Source organism: Branchiostoma lanceolatum, chromosome 15 (assembly GCF_035083965.1).
Source record: "Branchiostoma lanceolatum isolate klBraLanc5 chromosome 15, klBraLanc5.hap2, whole genome shotgun sequence".
Classification (NCBI taxonomy): Eukaryota; Metazoa; Chordata; class Leptocardii; order Amphioxiformes; family Branchiostomatidae; genus Branchiostoma; species Branchiostoma lanceolatum.
The window spans coordinates 8,324,118-8,342,158 of record NC_089736.1 but is presented as its reverse complement, the minus strand read 5'-3'; the positions used below and the strand labels follow the sequence as shown (position 1 = coordinate 8,342,158).

Sequence of the window (18,041 nt, the reverse complement as noted above, 5' to 3'; positions counted from 1 at the left end):
CGTGTGTTTACTAACGACGTGCCTACCGACATGGTTATAATGAGCACCTTGTCTACACAGTCGTTTCCGCCTACACATGTCAGACCTCTACAATAAAGGCGTCCAATTAGTCGTGATTATGTCCTCTCAGACCCAACCAGACGGGAAGATTGGCATTGATTTTACGTTACAGCAACCATGCGGGTTAAACTCAAGTGCGAAACTTTCACGAAAACATCGTGAGTTAACAGTTTCAACATACAAAGTCTCGACATATCGTCAAGACTAATTGGTTAAACCTACGCACAATGTCTTTCACGGGTTCCACTTTAAAGCTATTTCTGGTCTAATCGTCTGCGAACGACGTGCGCCGAATCTGATGTTGGGAGTTTGCGACTAACGTTACGCAAAATCATATGAGTTCAAGCTATAGTTAAACCTGTATGGTGACCGTTCAAGTCAAGGATTGAAAGTCACAAAAGACATATGAGCAATGTAGACAAGACTTTTAATATTTGGATCAATTGGAAAATTCATTGATCATTGGAGCTATGTGACTTTCATATGCTAAGTGGCAAAAAGTGAAATATTCGCACTGTATTGGAAAATTTTCTGTTCATCCGCGCCCGCATCAATTGAAAAAATAAGTTTGCGACGTTACTGTAAATCATACAAATGAGCTACAAACTGACTAAATATATGCCATAACCAGCAAAGATATATCAGAAAGCGGACACTAATGTCACAGAATACCAAAGTCAATGGCAAAGTCAGAGAAGAAGATGTGAAAGAACAAAAATGAAAATTTTGTTCTGTTTTTTCAGTCATTCCTGAACGCTTAGCTATTGATTTCATAATGAAAACAGCTTTTTTTGCCCAATTTGCAACTTTTGTTCTTTGCACCCTGGCTTAGTTTGGGCAAGGAGGTTACATGTATTTAACCTCCTTGGTATGGGGTTCCCTGGGATGTCATCCATATAGTTACATCAGTACGTAGTATAGCCTTACTGAAGAATAGTAATGAACTGCTATGTCTGTTCCGTTGTACGACAGGTGCGGCTTTCACCATCATCCTGCTCCTGGCCAGTCTCAACAGCTGTGTCAACCCCTGGATCTACTTTCTCTTCACCGGGCAGTGCTTCGGCTCCCTGCGCGGAAGGAAACGGCAGTACATGATCCCAACAACCATTCGCTCCCGCTCAAGGTACACGTATAAGCTTCTTTCTGAATAATTAATTACATGTTCGCGATAGCGAAACCTATTTTGAACTCGTCCGCATTGATGGGAGCCGCCATCTTGGGATGCTGACACTTTCCGGTCGCCATCTCATTTCCGGTCGACCAAAAATGTACAACCAAAGATGGCATACCTATATTGTAATATAGGATCACCCCAACCAAGGACATTATATAGTGTCCTTGCCCCAACCTTAGCCTCACTTTGGTGCATAATCCGGAGCTGGCCCCGGGAAATTCAAAATGGCCACCGTTATTGGCAAGAGGTCTATTCCAAGGTTGCAGGACCTTGCAGTGCCGTCATCGTTTAGTAATCAGCTAACTTATAGGCTTGTTCTTCAATATGTTCCTAGACTGTAACGACTAAGGCATGTGCAGATGCCAGATAGTAAAATTTTGTCAGTATTTTTATTTGTCTTTTTGTGTTTGTATATATTTCAGCCCGAATAATAAGCACCTCGGGCGAGCCCACAGCATGAGTGACCACTCCGGAGTGAACGGCCACACTGTCCGTTACGTCAACGGCGTCAACAATCACGTGACCTTCGCTGCCTGCTGCACCAGATCTGTCACCACGAAGACCAGCACACGGAGCATGCGCCGTGGGGACCAGCGTCAGCCGCAGCCCGAGCCGCCGCCTCCACCAGTCCGCACGGTCAAGTTCTCCCTCTACGATGACGTCATCGAGTACAGCAGCGGCGCCCCGCGGTCAGACGGGGTACTTGAGGTGAAGAAAAAGTGCACCAAGCGGCAGACGCATGCGTTCGGCACGGTCTACAGCTTCGACACGCACTCTGTGTGATCACCTCCTTGGTGTGATGCAGTGCCACTTTTATCCTGGAACTTGTCATCCGGGAACTTGCTGTCATCCGGGAACTCGATGACATCCGGGAACCTAAACTGATAATATCAGATCATTTTCTGATCACAAAGTGTAGCACTACATCTAAGCTACCATTAGTATTAAGCGATCAATGGATATGAGATGTTTTTGCCTTATGCCCATAAGACAGGGCGTTTTGCAATATCTTTAATTCGACAAAATAAACTCATAGCTTGCGCCTTCACAGCAATATCACGCGTACGCGGTGCATGGATAACACAGCCATTATACTGCAAGCCTTGAACAGCGTCAAACTTTTGTAAGGACAAAGAAAAAGTCTACATCTATTCGGATGTTCAATCTGTCCAAAAATTCCAAATACCAATGCCGGAAAAGTTATAACCAACACCATACATGAATAAATGGTACAGATACGCTGCACCACATGGTCCGTACAGACCACACAGATTACACTATTGTCCGTTCACCCTAGTTCCCGGGCACTAACTCATCATGACATCTCCACCACGATGAGGTCCAGGTAAGACTCCTCAGGCGCCGGTTTGTCGCGCATGTGAGCTAGCTTCCTTTGTAGTCTTGCAGCGCGGAAATGGAGCTAACCGCTGCAGATATATGGTCAAATTGTGACAAAGGCTTACAAGACAGGGGCTCAGGTGTTTATCTAAAGACATGAGAACGATAAAGACATGGCAACTACTAAGGGAGACAAAATGGATGGTGCAGCACCTAAGATGGGAGAAAAGACGGATAGTACCCTCTGCAAACATATTGGAAAAGGTATCAAAGATGCGCTGCAGTGCTGGAATGATAAGTCACATCGATACTTTTAGAATGGAAAAAGTATATTGAAAGCATGAATAAGAGTGAACATGTTCTTGACTGTAACAAATACTTGAATTAGCGTATATGCAAAAGAAATGGGATTTAAGTGATTTTGGAATGGTCCAGTATGCCCATGCGTGCCTGTGGAAGAGTCCATTCTTGAATAGGCGGTCAGATTGGGAAAGCTTCATGTCGGGTTGGGATAAATTTGCAGTTTACTTTCGGGCAGAATTTTTTATGTAAATAATGTGCCAGTTTTGCACAGTGGTAACTTTGGAACAGTCCATTTTTGGATGGGGAGGGGGAGGGATAAAAATATGCTGTATTTGCTTGCAAATCAGGCCTTTCTAGTTACTTTACACATTTTCTTACAAACAAAGGAAACTGTAGCGAAGGAGAAAATGCGATCTCGAACCAAACAACATTTTCGACCAATCCTCTTGTCTTATTCAGTATAACTCATGACGCAATTTCTCAGAACACATCTTTTTCCGGAAATATGACGTTAACAAAGGGTCAAAGGTTGATAGTAGTTGGTAGCGGCCCCCGTCCCAGAAAGCTGATGGGCCCGGAACTTCCATGCTAACATGGTTGGCATGAATGGAAAGCAATGAATTATCAAATGAAAAATTAATACTATTTATCTTGGAATGCTGCTTCTTAAATGATGAGCCACGGGTGTGGATTTGAAAGATATTTTTGTACAAAGATGTACATGTGTATAAAACAGATAAGATTTTATTGTGTCATGAAAATTGTAAATCTTAGTGATGAGAACTAGTAATGTGAGTGACTGCAGAGAATCGACTGATGAAACAGTGGCGCACGTTAATCGTCCTGTTATCATACTATTGTCGCCAGAAACAGGACGAGAACAGTGCCCTGTTTAGAAATTCTAGAACGATTATAGGATTGTGCATGTGTCAATCATCATGGGACCAAGATGATCTAACTCATTTTCGGATCCTTAAGGGAAGGTTTTTAAAAGATGACTATAGTATATGTCAAAAAAAGGAATAATATGTATAGACATTGTGTTGAAACCTAAGGGACAACAGGGCTGTATATGATACTATTTGATATTTACAGATGTAAAAGAAGAATCATGAAAGAAGAAACATCTTTATACAATGTAGTAATGTATACGGTTGTACGTAACAGAAAAGCTTCTTTTTACAAATAATTCTTTTACCTAAGAAATATCTTGAGACGTCATTACAAGATGTGTGAATGTCAGTCACTAAGAGTGTCTAGTCCGTTCGGTAAAGAAATCAACTAATAAGAATATAAAGTCTGTAAAGGTGATGATATGTCAAATGTTTTATAGATATATACTTCGTACATTTGCTACAGTGGCTGTTTTGTATTATCTAGACGTTGTATCGGTTGAACATGGCAGTACACTAGGATGATCTGCCCAGACAAAATCCTGACAAGAGGCAACTTTAAATTTTCCTTTTCAATGTCACGTTCACGATCGTCGTACGATTGGTCTACGACAGTTGTCAAATCACGGGGACGTTCGTAGGACGGTCGTGGTAGAGTCGTGCAAAGTTGATATTCAGCTCGGTTTTGACGAAAATCATAAAACGTTGTCGTAATGTTGGGTTCTGTCACAGCTGCACTGAAAATAATCGTACGCCAAAACGTAAAGAATCGTACGACTAACGTGAACGCGTCTTCTAACGACTCAACATCAGTGAGTGCTCAAAACCTATCTTACATAGCTACCGTTATAGCTTTCATATCTGTAGTAAGCTTTCATATCTGTAGTAAGCTTCCATATCTGTAGTAAGCTTCCATATCTGTAGTATCGCTACAAAGCGGCCATTAAGATGACCCACAGATTGCCGAGGGGAAATTGTCGGCGGCTAGCGATGCCCATATTTGGGCATGCAGCTTGATTGACCAGAAGGCGTGTGACGTAATGAATGTCACACAGTCAAGGTTGATTATCATTACCAGACAGATGGATGGCGCGGCCTCGTTTTGTGCGCATTTCAAATGATGCGTTTTCTTTCGCCTGACGCTTGAAAGGACGTACGATTCATCTGTGATGACGTAGAGATACAACTCTAGACGGAAACGCGCGCTAAATCCTTTTGAAAGCAGCGATCTGCCAGGGGATTAGATTATTGTGGATCACTGAAACTGGTATCAAGAAAGAATAAAAAGTAATTGATCAGCATCTATTAGAAAAGAACAGACGTGGAAGTCATAACGATAAATTTCTTTAGGATCTGTTCAAGCATTTGTTGTTGAGGATATCTAATATAGTATCTGTTCATTGATTTAATGAGTTTGTGTTATGACATTTGTTTGTATATGATAGTACTGATTCAAGACGTAATTGTATTACTGTTATTATTACTGTCTTGTGATTTATTTTCAAATGTAGAGAGTTTCGATGGTAATAGTAGAATATTATGCCAGCCTTAAGTGTAAAAGGACGAAGAAAACAAGTATTGACGAAGACGCGACATTCATTGTAGAAAATCAATATGATAAAAGACAGTCTACGGTTAACCGGTTGGGTTTTGTGATCAGGAGTATTATGTAGATTTGAGCGATGTGGATTCTGACGATGAACTCATACGTCAAGCTAATCCCTGGCATACGTTTTGTTTTGACGGTTGTTGTTGTTTTCAGTGTGTAATAAAGGATCTTATGGTTTTATTGGCTTGTTTGTTTGTTGTCTTCAGAATGCATTATGTATAGCTACAATACAACGATATGGTATCCATTGCCTACATCGTATTTTCAACGTTCAAATCGCTGCACAAGCCGAAATCGACAGCGTATACTTTTGCAGGGACAGCATGAAGTGTTGTCAAGAAAGTTCCGTTATGAGTTTTTGAATTGTCAAATGACAAACTGTTCAAAAGTATTGACTCACCGGAACTTTCAACCGAATCACTCGGTCTTCATCAGCTATCTGAACCAAGCAGTTATCTGACACGGGTGTAGACACAGGTGTGACGTCAGCACTGGGTCAAAGTTCGTCAGAAGTCGGTGTCGCCCCCCGTCCGCATAAAGTGTTGTCGCGCGTCTATACACAGGTAATACATGTAGCTGTCATTGTGTGTCGCATAATGGGGATGTGGTGATCCTGATATAATTGAATTGAAAGGTTCAAAAGGATCAGCCAATCATATTTCACAGGAGCGTTCCACATTCTGTCTGCATTCTAGGAAATCTTATGAAAGACCATGCAATGCCATCGACACCAACCGCAAAAGCGACAAGTAACATTGATACTGGGACTTGAACCACAGGCCTGTAAGCTTTCGGGTCTATCATGGATCCCTTGTAAACTCGCTGCACACACACGAACGTTCTACACAGAGTCTGAAACCTGAAGAGTCCTGGAAAGACGCTTTAATTTCCCCGTGGTCACAGTGCAATTGCAGCCGCAAAAGCGACACGTAACACCGGGACTTGAACCGCAGACCTTCCGGTTCCTCCGAGAGTCCATTCCCTGCACATACACACGCGTGTTCAACGCCATTATGCATCCCGTGAGTCCGTGAAGGACACTGAAGCTGTCGGAAATGGACTTAGGAAGGCTGAGGAAATTGGGCTAGGCTCTTAAGACCGTTCACAAGGTAGTTCATGATGGCATTCACGTCTGGAAGATTACGTAGCTACAAGATCAAACTCACGAGCGCTGTGTGTCTGTATTGTCTCGGTTGATGTGCTCCTTTGTTTAACGCCAATATGATATTTGTAGTGGTACTAAATGAGACACTGTCGCGTTACAGACGTTTGATGATTGCACCATAAAGTATTACAAAAGACTTTACTTGACGCAAATGTAATATTTGTAGCGGTACTAAATGAGACACTGTCGTGTTACAGACGTTTGATGGTTACACCATATAGTATTACAAAAGAGCCTAGTTTGACGCAAATGTTATTAAATAAGACACTTGGATATGAGACACATCCTGCTGTGTTCCTTTATCTATCAGATCTCCTTGAAGGGCGGAAATTTTCAACGCCTTTCTCATTTCCCTGCTTATTCAGATCAAGGCGACTACAAATCTCCAAACAAATTGTGGTCGTTAGAAGTGCGGAAGTCTAGAGGCAAGAGTTATTGAGATGCAGAATATCAAAATGGAGTCGAATCCAGCAATTTTCTGAATGTGGCGTTTTTTTCTGGCGGGCTGCGTTACATAACCCATCGGGCATTTCTTTCTTCAACTGTAACTAGGTAATATCCTATGCTATGATTGTACACCGGATTTTGCTCGGGCGGCCTAGTATCACAAAACTGCTCGTTATGTACCCCCCTCCCCCCAAAAGACAACAAAAACGTCCGAGGGCTCTGCAACGAAGGCTAAGATTCGTCAGCTTTTTTTGCCCGCTGATACATGTGCACATTAAAGACCACGGGAGCGAAGCTTTGAATCCTTTATGATAATGCTTGTAAAATATGACACCCCATCTTCTATTTCACTGCTAACAGCTCAAGGCGGCTGTATAAAATCAAACAAATTGGCGTCGTCAAATGGAGGCAGTCTGCAGGCAAGAGGACCTGCGACATACATAACCCTATAACCATTGCCACAAATTGAATATGATTAATCACCACATAATTATGCCAATCTTCATTTGCGCTTCTTACATGCCCCAAAAATAAGAGGCCACGAGAGCCTTTATGACAGGGCTTGTAAAACATGACACCTTTTTTTTCATTTCCTTGCGGCTACAAAATAAATTGGAGTCGTGATAAAGTGGGGAAATCTTTAGGCAAGCGTGCTCAAGTTATTACATATGACGGCTGTCGCAAATTATATGTTCAGTCAGGCATAGCCGGCAATTTGTACATCCTGTTGATCTTATATAACTGGAAATCTGAAGACGGAAAGATTACTGTCGGACATAATGCTGACATAGCAGCTTACCTCAGACTTATTTGAAGCATGACGCTTTTTCAAGCGCTGGTTGTGGAATGCGACCTAGCCAAGGCGCAGGTTTTCAGCCATGCAAGCAAACCAGGTCACATACATGTATACTCTTCGTGATTAGTGTGTTAACTGGGTTCTTTTACATACAGAGGTTTCGGACGCCTGATACTAACGCATTAAGATCCCCCATTCCCGGGTCCACGGCTTTACGCCCCCATCCGAAGGAACAAATGCAACCCCTCATACTGTGTCCGAGCGGGATTCAACCTTGATTGGTTTTCCAACTGATTGAATGAACTTGATTTCACATCCCCAGACCTGTTGGGCGTCGTTAACAGTTTATGGTTGTAGTCACCTTTAAATGTCAGAGTACAGGGCACGCTCCCAGTAAAAATGATTTGCGCCGGTTTTTCTCGTCTTTCTCGTCTGAATTTATGAACGTCATTGACGCCCGTGGTGCAAAACAAGGCCATAACTGTGTATCTACGTCCTGATTAACGTCCATCGAAAAGAAGGGTCCCGGGTTCAAACCCCACGGCCTTTAAATTTTGCCTGTATAGCTTCACCTTCGCCAAACAGGTTATATTTCAGGCATCGTGTGGGGCAATCGGTAGGGTGCTTAATTCACCCACAACCGAGAGGTCCCGGGTTCGAAACCACCGATATGCCCCGATGTTGTGCCCTTGTGACTAACAACACCACATGAAACATGCTGAAAACATTTGAATTGTTCTCAGGAGAACCCTCTGATAAGATTATGGCATCCTCCTACTATTCAAGGCTGTGTCTAAGTATAGCGATTTACATGTAACCATCCATCACAATTAGTGTTTGATGGTGCATCATAATCGAACGCGTGCCCACGCAACTATTATTAGATATGATAAACAATAAGGAGACACGGAGACAAACAAAAGCCTTTATAGTACCATTAGTTTGAATGTCGTGAGAGAAAGTTATTAGTATGATTTGATAGCCATGTGAGAACATATGGACCATAATGAAGGTACCGTGTCTCGCTTCATTTGAAAATCAACGTTTGGGAAACTAATCATAACTCCTTCAGAGGCGAAGCCTGTCAGAATACTAGTCTGCGCGTATAAATCGCGGTAATTGTAAAGATCACAGGGGAGTCAGGGAGAGAAATATATGAAGGTCACGTTGTCGCATTGGCGCATGTTTCACCTAGAGGAGCTTGCAATAATTGCCTCCGAGAAAAATTGAGGTATTGTTTTTGGCGTGTCTCTCTGTGTCTGTCTGGGTTTCAGCATAACTTAAGAACCTCTGGATGGATTACGATGATATTTGGTATGTGGGTAGGTGTTGGGAAGACGCAGGTCAAGGGCAAATTTGGGCCCCTGGTGTGTGACCTTGGTACCGCAGCAGAACTTCCGGTTTATGTATCTTTTGTTCTAGACATGCTACGGTCTTGATTCTTTTGGTGGCAGATGTAAGGAAGAAGTGGTGTAGATTTGGGCCCACCGGTAGCTTGTTATACATATGGTGGCGTCTGGTTGATTCGTGAGCATATTTGTATGATAGCGAGATACAAAAACAAGAGGTTCTGCTGCAGTACCAAGGAAAACCGCCAGGGTCCTCCCCAAATCTAATGATTTTAATGATAAATCAAGACCTAACCAAATTGAAAAATACATAGCAATCCATCCAAAGCTTCTTGCTGTTCAACCACAAAGACCGCGACAAACGCTACCGAAAACATAAACTTCCACCGAGCTACCAAAAACATACCCTTAGTAACCAAAAACATAATCTTCTCGGTGAAGATTATGTTTTGGGTGAAGATCATGTGTTTGGTATGAATGGAGTTCTCCGATGTCTCCCTTGTCAAACTTCTCCAGGGTGCTGCCATTTTTTTTTCTTTTTCGTTACAGATATTCACCGCACAAACACGCAAAGGAAAGAGCCCTAGGGAAGAACAAGAGCACCAAAGGTGTCCACTAGCACAGACGCACATAGAGCCTTTACATAACGGATTCGTTCACCTCCGATCTATTCTGTCAGAGATAGTGAATGTTGGTTGGTGCAAACCAATGATTGAATTACCTTCGACTGTGCGAGAGATGCTTCGGTCACACTTGCCTCACATCTTGAACACGACGTTATTAAATTGTCAGGATGGCGCCAAATTGCGCAACAGGTCGTTCCTTTGAACTGTCAATCAAGCTCGCAAGTCTATATCAACGCGCCAGACGGAAAATCCCCAATGAACAATGATGGATGGGGATGATTAGATAAGTGTTGGAAAGTCTGTCCTACATCAATGCAAGTTGGACCTATCTATCTCATTTAGTACCTTCATGAAAAATGGAGGTACCGTTTCGGTTCTGTGGTTGTGTGGTTGTGTGTGTGTGGTTGTGTGTGTGTGTGTGTGTGTGTGTGTGTGTGTGTGTGTGTGTATGTGTGTACATGTACGTGAATCAGTGTGTGCGTCCGTGCGTGTGTATGTGTGTGTGTGTGTGAGTGAATGTGTGTGTGTGTGTAGTTATGTTTCGTAAGAACCTCCAGTTAATCGAAGAAGAAGAAAAGGATAATTTATGTTCACCACTTCTTAGCGGATTGCAATAATGGTGGCGTCGTGGTTCAACTGCACGGCTCACTTGTCTCAAAATGGTGCCAACAATACGGAAAAACTACATCTAATGTGTTCAGATTTCCCGGAAGAATGGTTTAGACCCCCTATGACTTTTCATTAGTGATATCAGTAGTTAGCTACAGGCACGCACGTCTCTTGACTACTCGTGGCAAAGTGCTTATGAGTGCTTGGAATTAGACATACTGTCTCCGATGTTAATAATTTTAATCTTCATGTATATAAATGTATATGTACTTATTTTCAGAGTATAAGCATTAAAGCAGACTTTCAAACTTGAATGCGTTGTCGCGTTGTCCATAGACAGTTGGTGTTACATGAATAACGAAGTACCAAGAGATGGCCGTACAACTACGCCGTCTAGTGAACAGAAGTTGAAGTGCACATACTTGAGAAGGGGCCGGAGGACATGGAGGAGAGGGGGAGCAAGAAAATCTATCCATTAATGAAAGAAACGCTTTGTGTCTAAGAGATAAGAAATCAGATCAACTAAAGAGGAAAGGGTGGCACCAAACAGGTTTATTGGGTGCTACATGTACAAGACTGACGCTTTCTTAAACATAATATTTCTCACCAGCCATTATGGTAACTTTCTATCAAATCAGAGATAATACGTTTCAGTCAGACTTGTTTTACGAAATCATCGACTATCATATATATAGACCAAAGCTGGAACTGATTTTCATTGACCAATACTTCCAATTTCACGTTGTAGTTGATAGAATGTGCCTTGATATGACAATTAGAATGTGTTTTATTTGTAATTCAACAATGTAATAATATCAACATAAGTTTAAAATGCTTTTCTTAATGCCTAATAACTTGTTGAGGGTAGTCTTAACTTTTACATTGCGGCCACTGCCCAACTTTCCTTCGTTCTAAATAACAGTCTAAACTATTTCTTCTTCTGTACAAGGCACACTTTACATAAGGTATAGTTTATTAGTATAAGTTAGAGGTAGAAAAGAGTAAGGTTAGTCCTGTATTTGAGGCACAGATAGATAAAGGATAGAATTAAGTTGGAGTGGGGAAGGGATAATCTCCAAGCAGATATTGAGTGGCTGTCAGAGAAGCTCGGCCTTCAAGAAGACATTAAAATCTTCCACCTTACATCTGCTTTGAGATCAGGGAGAAGGCAGGGGCAGGTTTGAGTCAAAGGATAAAGTTAGTCATTTATTCAGGCACATAGATAAATAGAGTAGAGTTGGAATGACGGGTTGTCTTCAAGCAGATGTTCAAGTGACTGTCAGAGAAGCTAAAAACGCTCGTTCACCCCAACATCTGCTTGGAGACTATAGCTTGGGGGGGGGGGTCGAGTCATAGAGTAAAGTTAGTCATGTATTCAGGCAATGGATAAAACGGTAAATTTGGAGTGAAGTGGTACGGGTGATCTTCAAGCAGATGTCGAGTAACTGTTAGAAAAGCAATCTTTCACCCCAACATCTGCTTGGAGACTAGGGGGTGAGTCATAGGGTAAAGTTAGTCATGTATTCGGGTACATAGATAGAATATTAAGTCGGAATGGGGAGGGGCTGTTACATAGGGAAGAGTAGGAACCCGGTGAAGGTTGTGTGTTTGTCCACGGAGCTGGACAGGTAGCTGTTGATGTCCAGTTGGAGCCACACCTCGTCCCCTTCCTTCAGCATGAGCACCACGCTGTTGCTGGCCGTGTCCCGGTAGTCGTCGTCGTCGGACTCGTACACGGCGACCTGCGACTCGCCGTTCAGCATCAGGCGGATGAAGGCCGGCACTTCCAGGTTGGTGGCCCGGTAGGTGTGGAATGTGAAGAAGTACGCACCTGGAATAACAAAGGAGATGATAAGTCAGGTCAGAGTTTATTGCACAACAATTATTATTTGGAATAGGTACAATGTAAGGCAATGCGTTGTATAAGACTAGTGGCTCGGTTACATTATAATACAATATACAATATTAATAGACACAATGAGGTGTTGTATGTCGTTGTTTTACGGTTTCCTCCTTGCATATTGGCCTAGATGTAAGGAAATTGTGTCGGGACATGGCATAAGTACATGACAGAACTGAAAATTTCACGTTGGCTTTCGCTTAATTGGAGTCTGAATGCAAAGAAACAGCAACTTTTCCGAAGGGTGGACAGTTTACCGAGATTCTAGAGAGACAACGGTGTAATGATGTGTAATCTTGGAACGTCGCAAGGCGACGCTGCAGTACCGCAGGTGGTTGATGCAATGTCTGTCTGCTTGGTGACTTTGTATTCGGTGTCGACAAAGTTATAGGAGGACTTAGTGTTAGGTATAAGCCGTATACGCGTACTATAGAAGTTGATGTTGGGGTTGGTCTGGAATTCCATTTCTACATCTTTGTTTGGAAACTTAGATTCGTATAGCAAACAATCTGTTGAAAGATGCGCGCGCTTACCTGGTACATAACATGTGAAAGTGCCTGAGTCCGCTTCGAAGTTCTCTCCTACGTTGGCGAAGACGTGTTGGAATGAAATCTTGCTGTCTTCTTCCACCGGCCCCATGCTGTTGATTCTCGCAGCGGAGAATGCCGAGTATCCCCGAAGCTCGACCTCGGGGTTGCCGAAGAACTCCTCGTACTTGTCCGGATTCCCTGCCGACGGGTCGTCGCTCTGGGGTCTGTCGCCGACATATTTGTACTGCTGGAAAGGCACGCCGACTTGAATACCGGGCACGCTAGTGGGTCCCGGGGATCCCCTGGGTCCTGGGTCACCCTGAGGACCTGGGTCACCGAAGGCACCCTTTTCACCCTTGAACCCAGGTAACCCGCGCGGCCCAAGCTTCCCCGTGGTGCCCTGGACCCCCTGGTCTCCCTGTGGGCCCTGTGGGCCCGCGGTACTGCTGTCCACCCCGTCCCGACCGGCGTCTCCCTTCTGTCCCTTCGGGCCGGGCACGGGCACGTTCGCGCCGGGTTGGCCGGGCGCACCGGTCGGGCCCTGGGGACCCCTGGGCCCTGCTGGCCCGATCAGACCAGCTTCTCCCTTGTACCCAGGCGGTCCGATCGGTCCGGTTGGCCCAGGCTGGCCCTCAGCGCCCGTCACACCGATTTCTCCCTTGTCGCCTTTAAATCCAGGTGGTCCGGACTGGCCAGGTAGACCATTGTTGCCGTTGTTACCTGTAAAATGATAGGAACAATCACAAATAAGAAGTCACGGAAATAAAATAAAAATGTGCCTTCTTTCATTAGCAAGCTCTGCGTAGATACCATGTTCTTGTGGGCTGACATGTTTCTGAATATTACCTACCAGATGTATAATGTACATGGATTGGCTCCGCCACTGAGGCGTCGCCAAAAACGTTTCCACCCATTTCAGAACTTTCTGAGGCGCGCTGTTGACAAATATGTGAAACAATCAAACAAACAAACGGTTATGAAAACGAAAATTGCAACGTTATAGTGAGTAGAATACAAGTTAAATGCAGTCTTGTTAATCCTTAAAATAACTGATAACGATCGTCTAGCCTTCATCCTCGCCACCTAAGATTTGACTTTACTCTTATCTGCACAAGAACGCCTGAATCCAAGCACGTGTTGGTTTAAAGATAACCGTTTTGAAACGCCAAAAACATGTCTTATTTGCCAGCGGTTGAAGATATCTCCAAAGCGCACTGCTTCTTGTTGTATCCTGAACTTTGTTCAAGTCCAAGTTTTGGCACACGTCCATGGAGTGATCTTGAAGTTGTGCCCCGTTAGCAGGATTTACATTCCGTAATGCTCTTTATCTCTGCGACCAGATGCTGACTTTTGTAGCTTTTACAGGGTGTTCTGGACACGGCACAGCTGTGCAGAGACATACATGTATGCATGGCAAGTTGGCAACGTTGAGAAAATTATTCCAATGGCGAAAAACACCCTCAACTGTTGAAAAAGATACGACAGGGAGTTTCTCCCCGCACCAGAAATCGTTCTGTCATTGGAATAATTTAAGAAGAACTTCTCACTTTCTATTTTTTTCACCAAAACAAAATTGTCAAATCAAGGCGTTGGTGACTTGTCCCGGGTCCGGGTACTCGTATCTTTCCTACGTCATAAGCCAGCCTTTCTAGCCAAACGCGTTATCAAGTGCAGATAGCGGGGCGTCTTCTGTTCCATCTATTTCCGTTAACTTTGTTTTTACAGCTAGATAGCCGAAGGGGTCTATGAAAATCGACAACACCTGTAGAAAGAGAAGTGAAGAAAAAGACGCGATTTGCACTAGCAAAAAGGAAAACGGTTGCACGATAGCTGTCGTACGACCCATATCGTACGACCGCTATTGTACGACAGCTTAGCTTTTTTTATGTTCGTAACAGGATTTGTTAAAACTTAATGGAGAAGACTTTTGGAGTACTGCATTGAGTGACCGTACACCCTGTAGTTTGGTCCCGACCTAGCACCGCCTGTAAGCCATCACACAACACCAGACCCTGCTGGATAACTAATCACACTGGTACATATATACGGCGCGGATTTAAAGCATTTTGCAATCAGTTTGGACTATAATTCGGGACGGAAGATAAACCTCACGCGTAAGGGAAAGTTACCAAGGAAAAACAGAGGTCTTTTTCTGTAATTATGTCCTTCCTTCCGACAGTCAGGAAAAAATGCAGTGAGATTACGAACGTTGGAGAGCTTTATGCCCCTTCCCCATATAAAGTCAACACCACCCCACCACCCCGACTTTAGCCCCGTCAACTTTCGCTCGCGTATTATACTGAGCCCTAAGGAGACTAGAAATAGGGCCAGAAAAATGTAGCGAACTCTCAAGTTCACGACTCTTTCGAATCATGACTCTTTCGAATCAATGAGCTTTAGAATCTTTCTACAGTGGGGTTGCAGGTAACCTTTTGAAGGCCTTAACTATCGTGACTACCAAAAGTGGGCAGACATATGTCTTGTCTTTCCGACGGAGCATGGGGCGTCTCGTTAACACAGACATATACGCATTCATTATCAACCATTATGAAAAAAAGAGAGGGAAAAACGTAAAGAATTGATAGTAGAAGGTCAGGATGCCCATTAAGATACTAGATATACTTTTCGGTTTGCCAAAAAATGGCGTTAATTGGGATAAATTCCTCAAATGTCATCCAATTAAGACCAACAGACCGAAAAGGAAATGCCGGTCGCGGCTGGAGTGGTTCACACGCCAGGGCACCGCACAGCGCGCCTGCCTGTCAAGTTCCACCACACTCACGGTCCTGAAAATAGCACACCCCAAGGAATAACCGAATCAGACTTAATGTTATAAGATTGGTTTAGGCAAGGATAGAACCTCCTTGGTTAAGGCAAAGAGGTTAACCTCCTTGGTTTAGGCTAGTTCGACAATCTCGCTACCCTGTCCTCAAAATAGAGGACTCCCCAAGGATTTTATTATCGTAAATTGGTTTCTCATAATTGGTTAGTTCGGCAGTGACTATGCCAAGTCAAAGGAAAAACCAAATCAGACTTAATTATATAATGTTATTGGTTTAGGCTAGTTCAACAATCTCTCTACACGCTTGTCTTCAATGTAGGACTCTCCAAAGAGTTCATTAACGTAAATTAGTTTATCATAATTGGTTAGTTCGGCAATGACTGTGGCAAGTTTAGAAATAGAGAAATGTCACAAAACTTTTTCATCCCGATAAGTATGATCTTACTTAAGGTATATGACCAAGTTCAGCTATTCAAATTGGGATCCAGCCGGCTATTTAGTTTGCTCAATTGGGAAATCCAATTTGCAGTACCGTAACTAATAGCAGTGTAATTTGTAATGCGTTGTTAAGCGTTCATGCTCTCTCCTAAATTAGTTCCACTTGTGATGTCTCCAAGCAGATATAGGGTGCGTTTTTTCTTCTCCAAGGTGGATATCTAGAAAAACGCTCATCGCAAAACACAGTTTTGACAGTAGTCGTCATCAGACCATATTGAATTTGAAGGAACCAATTTTTTTAAACGACAGGTGACATTCCTGTGCTCTTGAACTAAAGCACGGTCACATTCGACTTGCGAATTTTTTTCGTTGGGTTTTCAGCGAGGCTATGATAGAACTAGCAGTCTGCAAGGCCAGAGCCTACGGCAACATTTTCATAACCTGACAGTTGAAGTTCGCACGACAAAGCCGCGACTGTCACGACTGACCTAAATGCGGCGTCGTGAACTTATCGTCTCATACGACGAAACACGAACTGCCGCGTGTGACTCCATGGATGGCTTACTCCTCAGACAAATTATTCAGTCAATTTCTGTAAGTAGTCCGCCGATAGAGACTAGAATGTGACAAGGCCCTAGCACTCCCTTTTGACGAGACTAAAGGCTGCGACCGGTAGCTGAACGACCAAGAATTTGTCGTCTTTTTAGTCATACTTTTACGTATCGTGCATCATATTTCAATTATAATAGCAAGGGTCATATAAATCCAATTTTGGTTGCTAAAAAGTAGCAACGTTCGCTCCGGGACAACAGTCTAGTGGAAAGCGGCCTACAGAAGATGATTATGTAGAAGAAGTTACCGTGATTTCCTGGGATGCCGGACGGGCCGGGTGCACCAGACGGCCCCGGCGGGCCTGCGGGCCCCGTGTCCCCCCGCACTCCGCAGCATGCCTGGGACGAACACGACGTCCTCGCCGACAGTCTGTCCTGCTCGTGCTCCAGCTCCTCCCAGACGCCGTGCTCGGGCTCGATCACGTTGTTGGACGGCTCGTCAGCCTGCGGGTGGTTCTTCAGCGTGACGCCCGCGGACTCCACGCCGACGCTCGGCATGTTCTTCGCCGGTTCTCCGGGGTTTTCGTCCTGATTCGCGGCCACTGCATGTTCGTCTCTTTTCACAAGCCGGACGGAACAAGCGGAGCCAACAAACAGCAAAATTCCCACGCAAATTGAAGTTATTCTCACCATCTTGACCAGCCCTTTAGCTACTTCACAACGGATCCGGACGCAACGCTGTCAAAACTTGAACTGCGCACGACACAACTTCGGTTTTCTCAAAACCCCACAGTTGATGTTTTGGCAGGAAACGGGCAAAAATGCCGTCAAAAGGCCCGACAAATATCCAGTGGTGGCAGCAATGCGCACAACGTCTGGTGTCTGGACATTAAATTTCCCCTTTTTCCTTTCTTGATAGTAGACGCAACGCGTGGTTCCTATCCCCGGGGACCGCGCTACTTTTGGTAACCCTGGTCCTAAGGGACCATCCGCGATACCCCTGTATGGAGCAGGTGCAGGACTGATACTTACACCTGTTCGCACCCCAGCACGTCCGTATAATGAACCCTCCCTTCTGACATTTGGTCTCGTAAGGAAATTAACGAAGTCTTCCTTGATCGATGTGAATTCTCGGAAATTAAACAGGGCATGGGACCCGGGTATTCCTTCCTCTGACACTGACACGTCAAACAAGTGCGGACGGCCCCCCGCGGCTAACCAACCAGCTGCGCGATATATAATCTCCAAGCAGATGTAGGGATCCGTCTCAGTGTTTTCTTAACGTGCGTTTTTGCTAATTCAATGAGGTCATGATAAGCAGATGTAGCAGTTGGGCTTGTTTTGAGCGTATTTGGAGGTGATACATGTATGTACGTTTTTCTGGACGTGTGCACTTTTTAGTTACACAGATGGTAAAAAAAGTCGCACCTCCGGAAAAGCGCAAACACTGCCAAATACGCTCAAAACTGTT

At 44.0% G+C, this 18,041-nt stretch overlaps 2 protein-coding genes and 1 long non-coding RNA gene across 5 annotated transcripts in view; 1 reads left to right on the top strand and 2 right to left on the bottom strand.

Moving 5' to 3' along the window:
- LOC136420755 (isotocin receptor-like) overlaps window positions 1-5,557 on the top strand; it is a 31,287-nt gene extending 25,730 nt beyond the window's left edge. Inside the window, exons 3-4 of the mRNA XM_066407853.1 lie at window positions 1,033-1,183; window positions 1,657-5,557. Coding sequence (XP_066263950.1) covers window positions 1,033-1,183; window positions 1,657-2,017 — 512 coding nt within the window. The 3' untranslated portion in view covers window positions 2,018-5,557. The remainder of the gene's footprint in view (window positions 1-1,032; window positions 1,184-1,656) is intronic.
- LOC136420653 (uncharacterized) overlaps window positions 1-18,041 on the bottom strand; it is a 541,092-nt gene that overhangs the window by 489,796 nt on the left and 33,255 nt on the right. The gene's annotated exons all lie outside the window — the stretch shown is intronic.
- On the bottom strand, window positions 10,902-17,577 carry LOC136420738 (complement C1q and tumor necrosis factor-related protein 9-like). Its single transcript, XM_066407826.1, has 3 exons — window positions 16,879-17,577; window positions 12,803-13,519; window positions 10,902-12,200 (listed from the first exon to the last, which is right to left on the bottom strand). The coding sequence occupies exons 1-3, from the start codon at window positions 17,261-17,263 to the stop codon at window positions 11,938-11,940; spliced, it is 1,365 nt and encodes a 454-aa protein (XP_066263923.1). The 5' UTR covers window positions 17,264-17,577; the 3' UTR covers window positions 10,902-11,937.

What these genes read in the sequence shown, in the direction of transcription:
- LOC136420738 (XM_066407826.1), bottom strand. Translation starts at nt 17,263, where the DNA reads ATGGTGAGAATAACTTCAATTTGCGTGGGAATTTTGCTGTTTGTTGGC. An exon ending in CGGCATCCCAGGAAATCACG is followed by an intron (nt 13,520 to 16,878) that starts GTAACTTCTTCT and finishes ATCATTTTACAG; the next exon opens with GTAACAACGGCAACAATGGT. An exon ending in TTTCACATGTTATGTACCAG is followed by an intron (nt 12,201 to 12,802) that starts GTAAGCGCGCGC and finishes TTGTTATTCCAG; the next exon opens with GTGCGTACTTCTTCACATTC.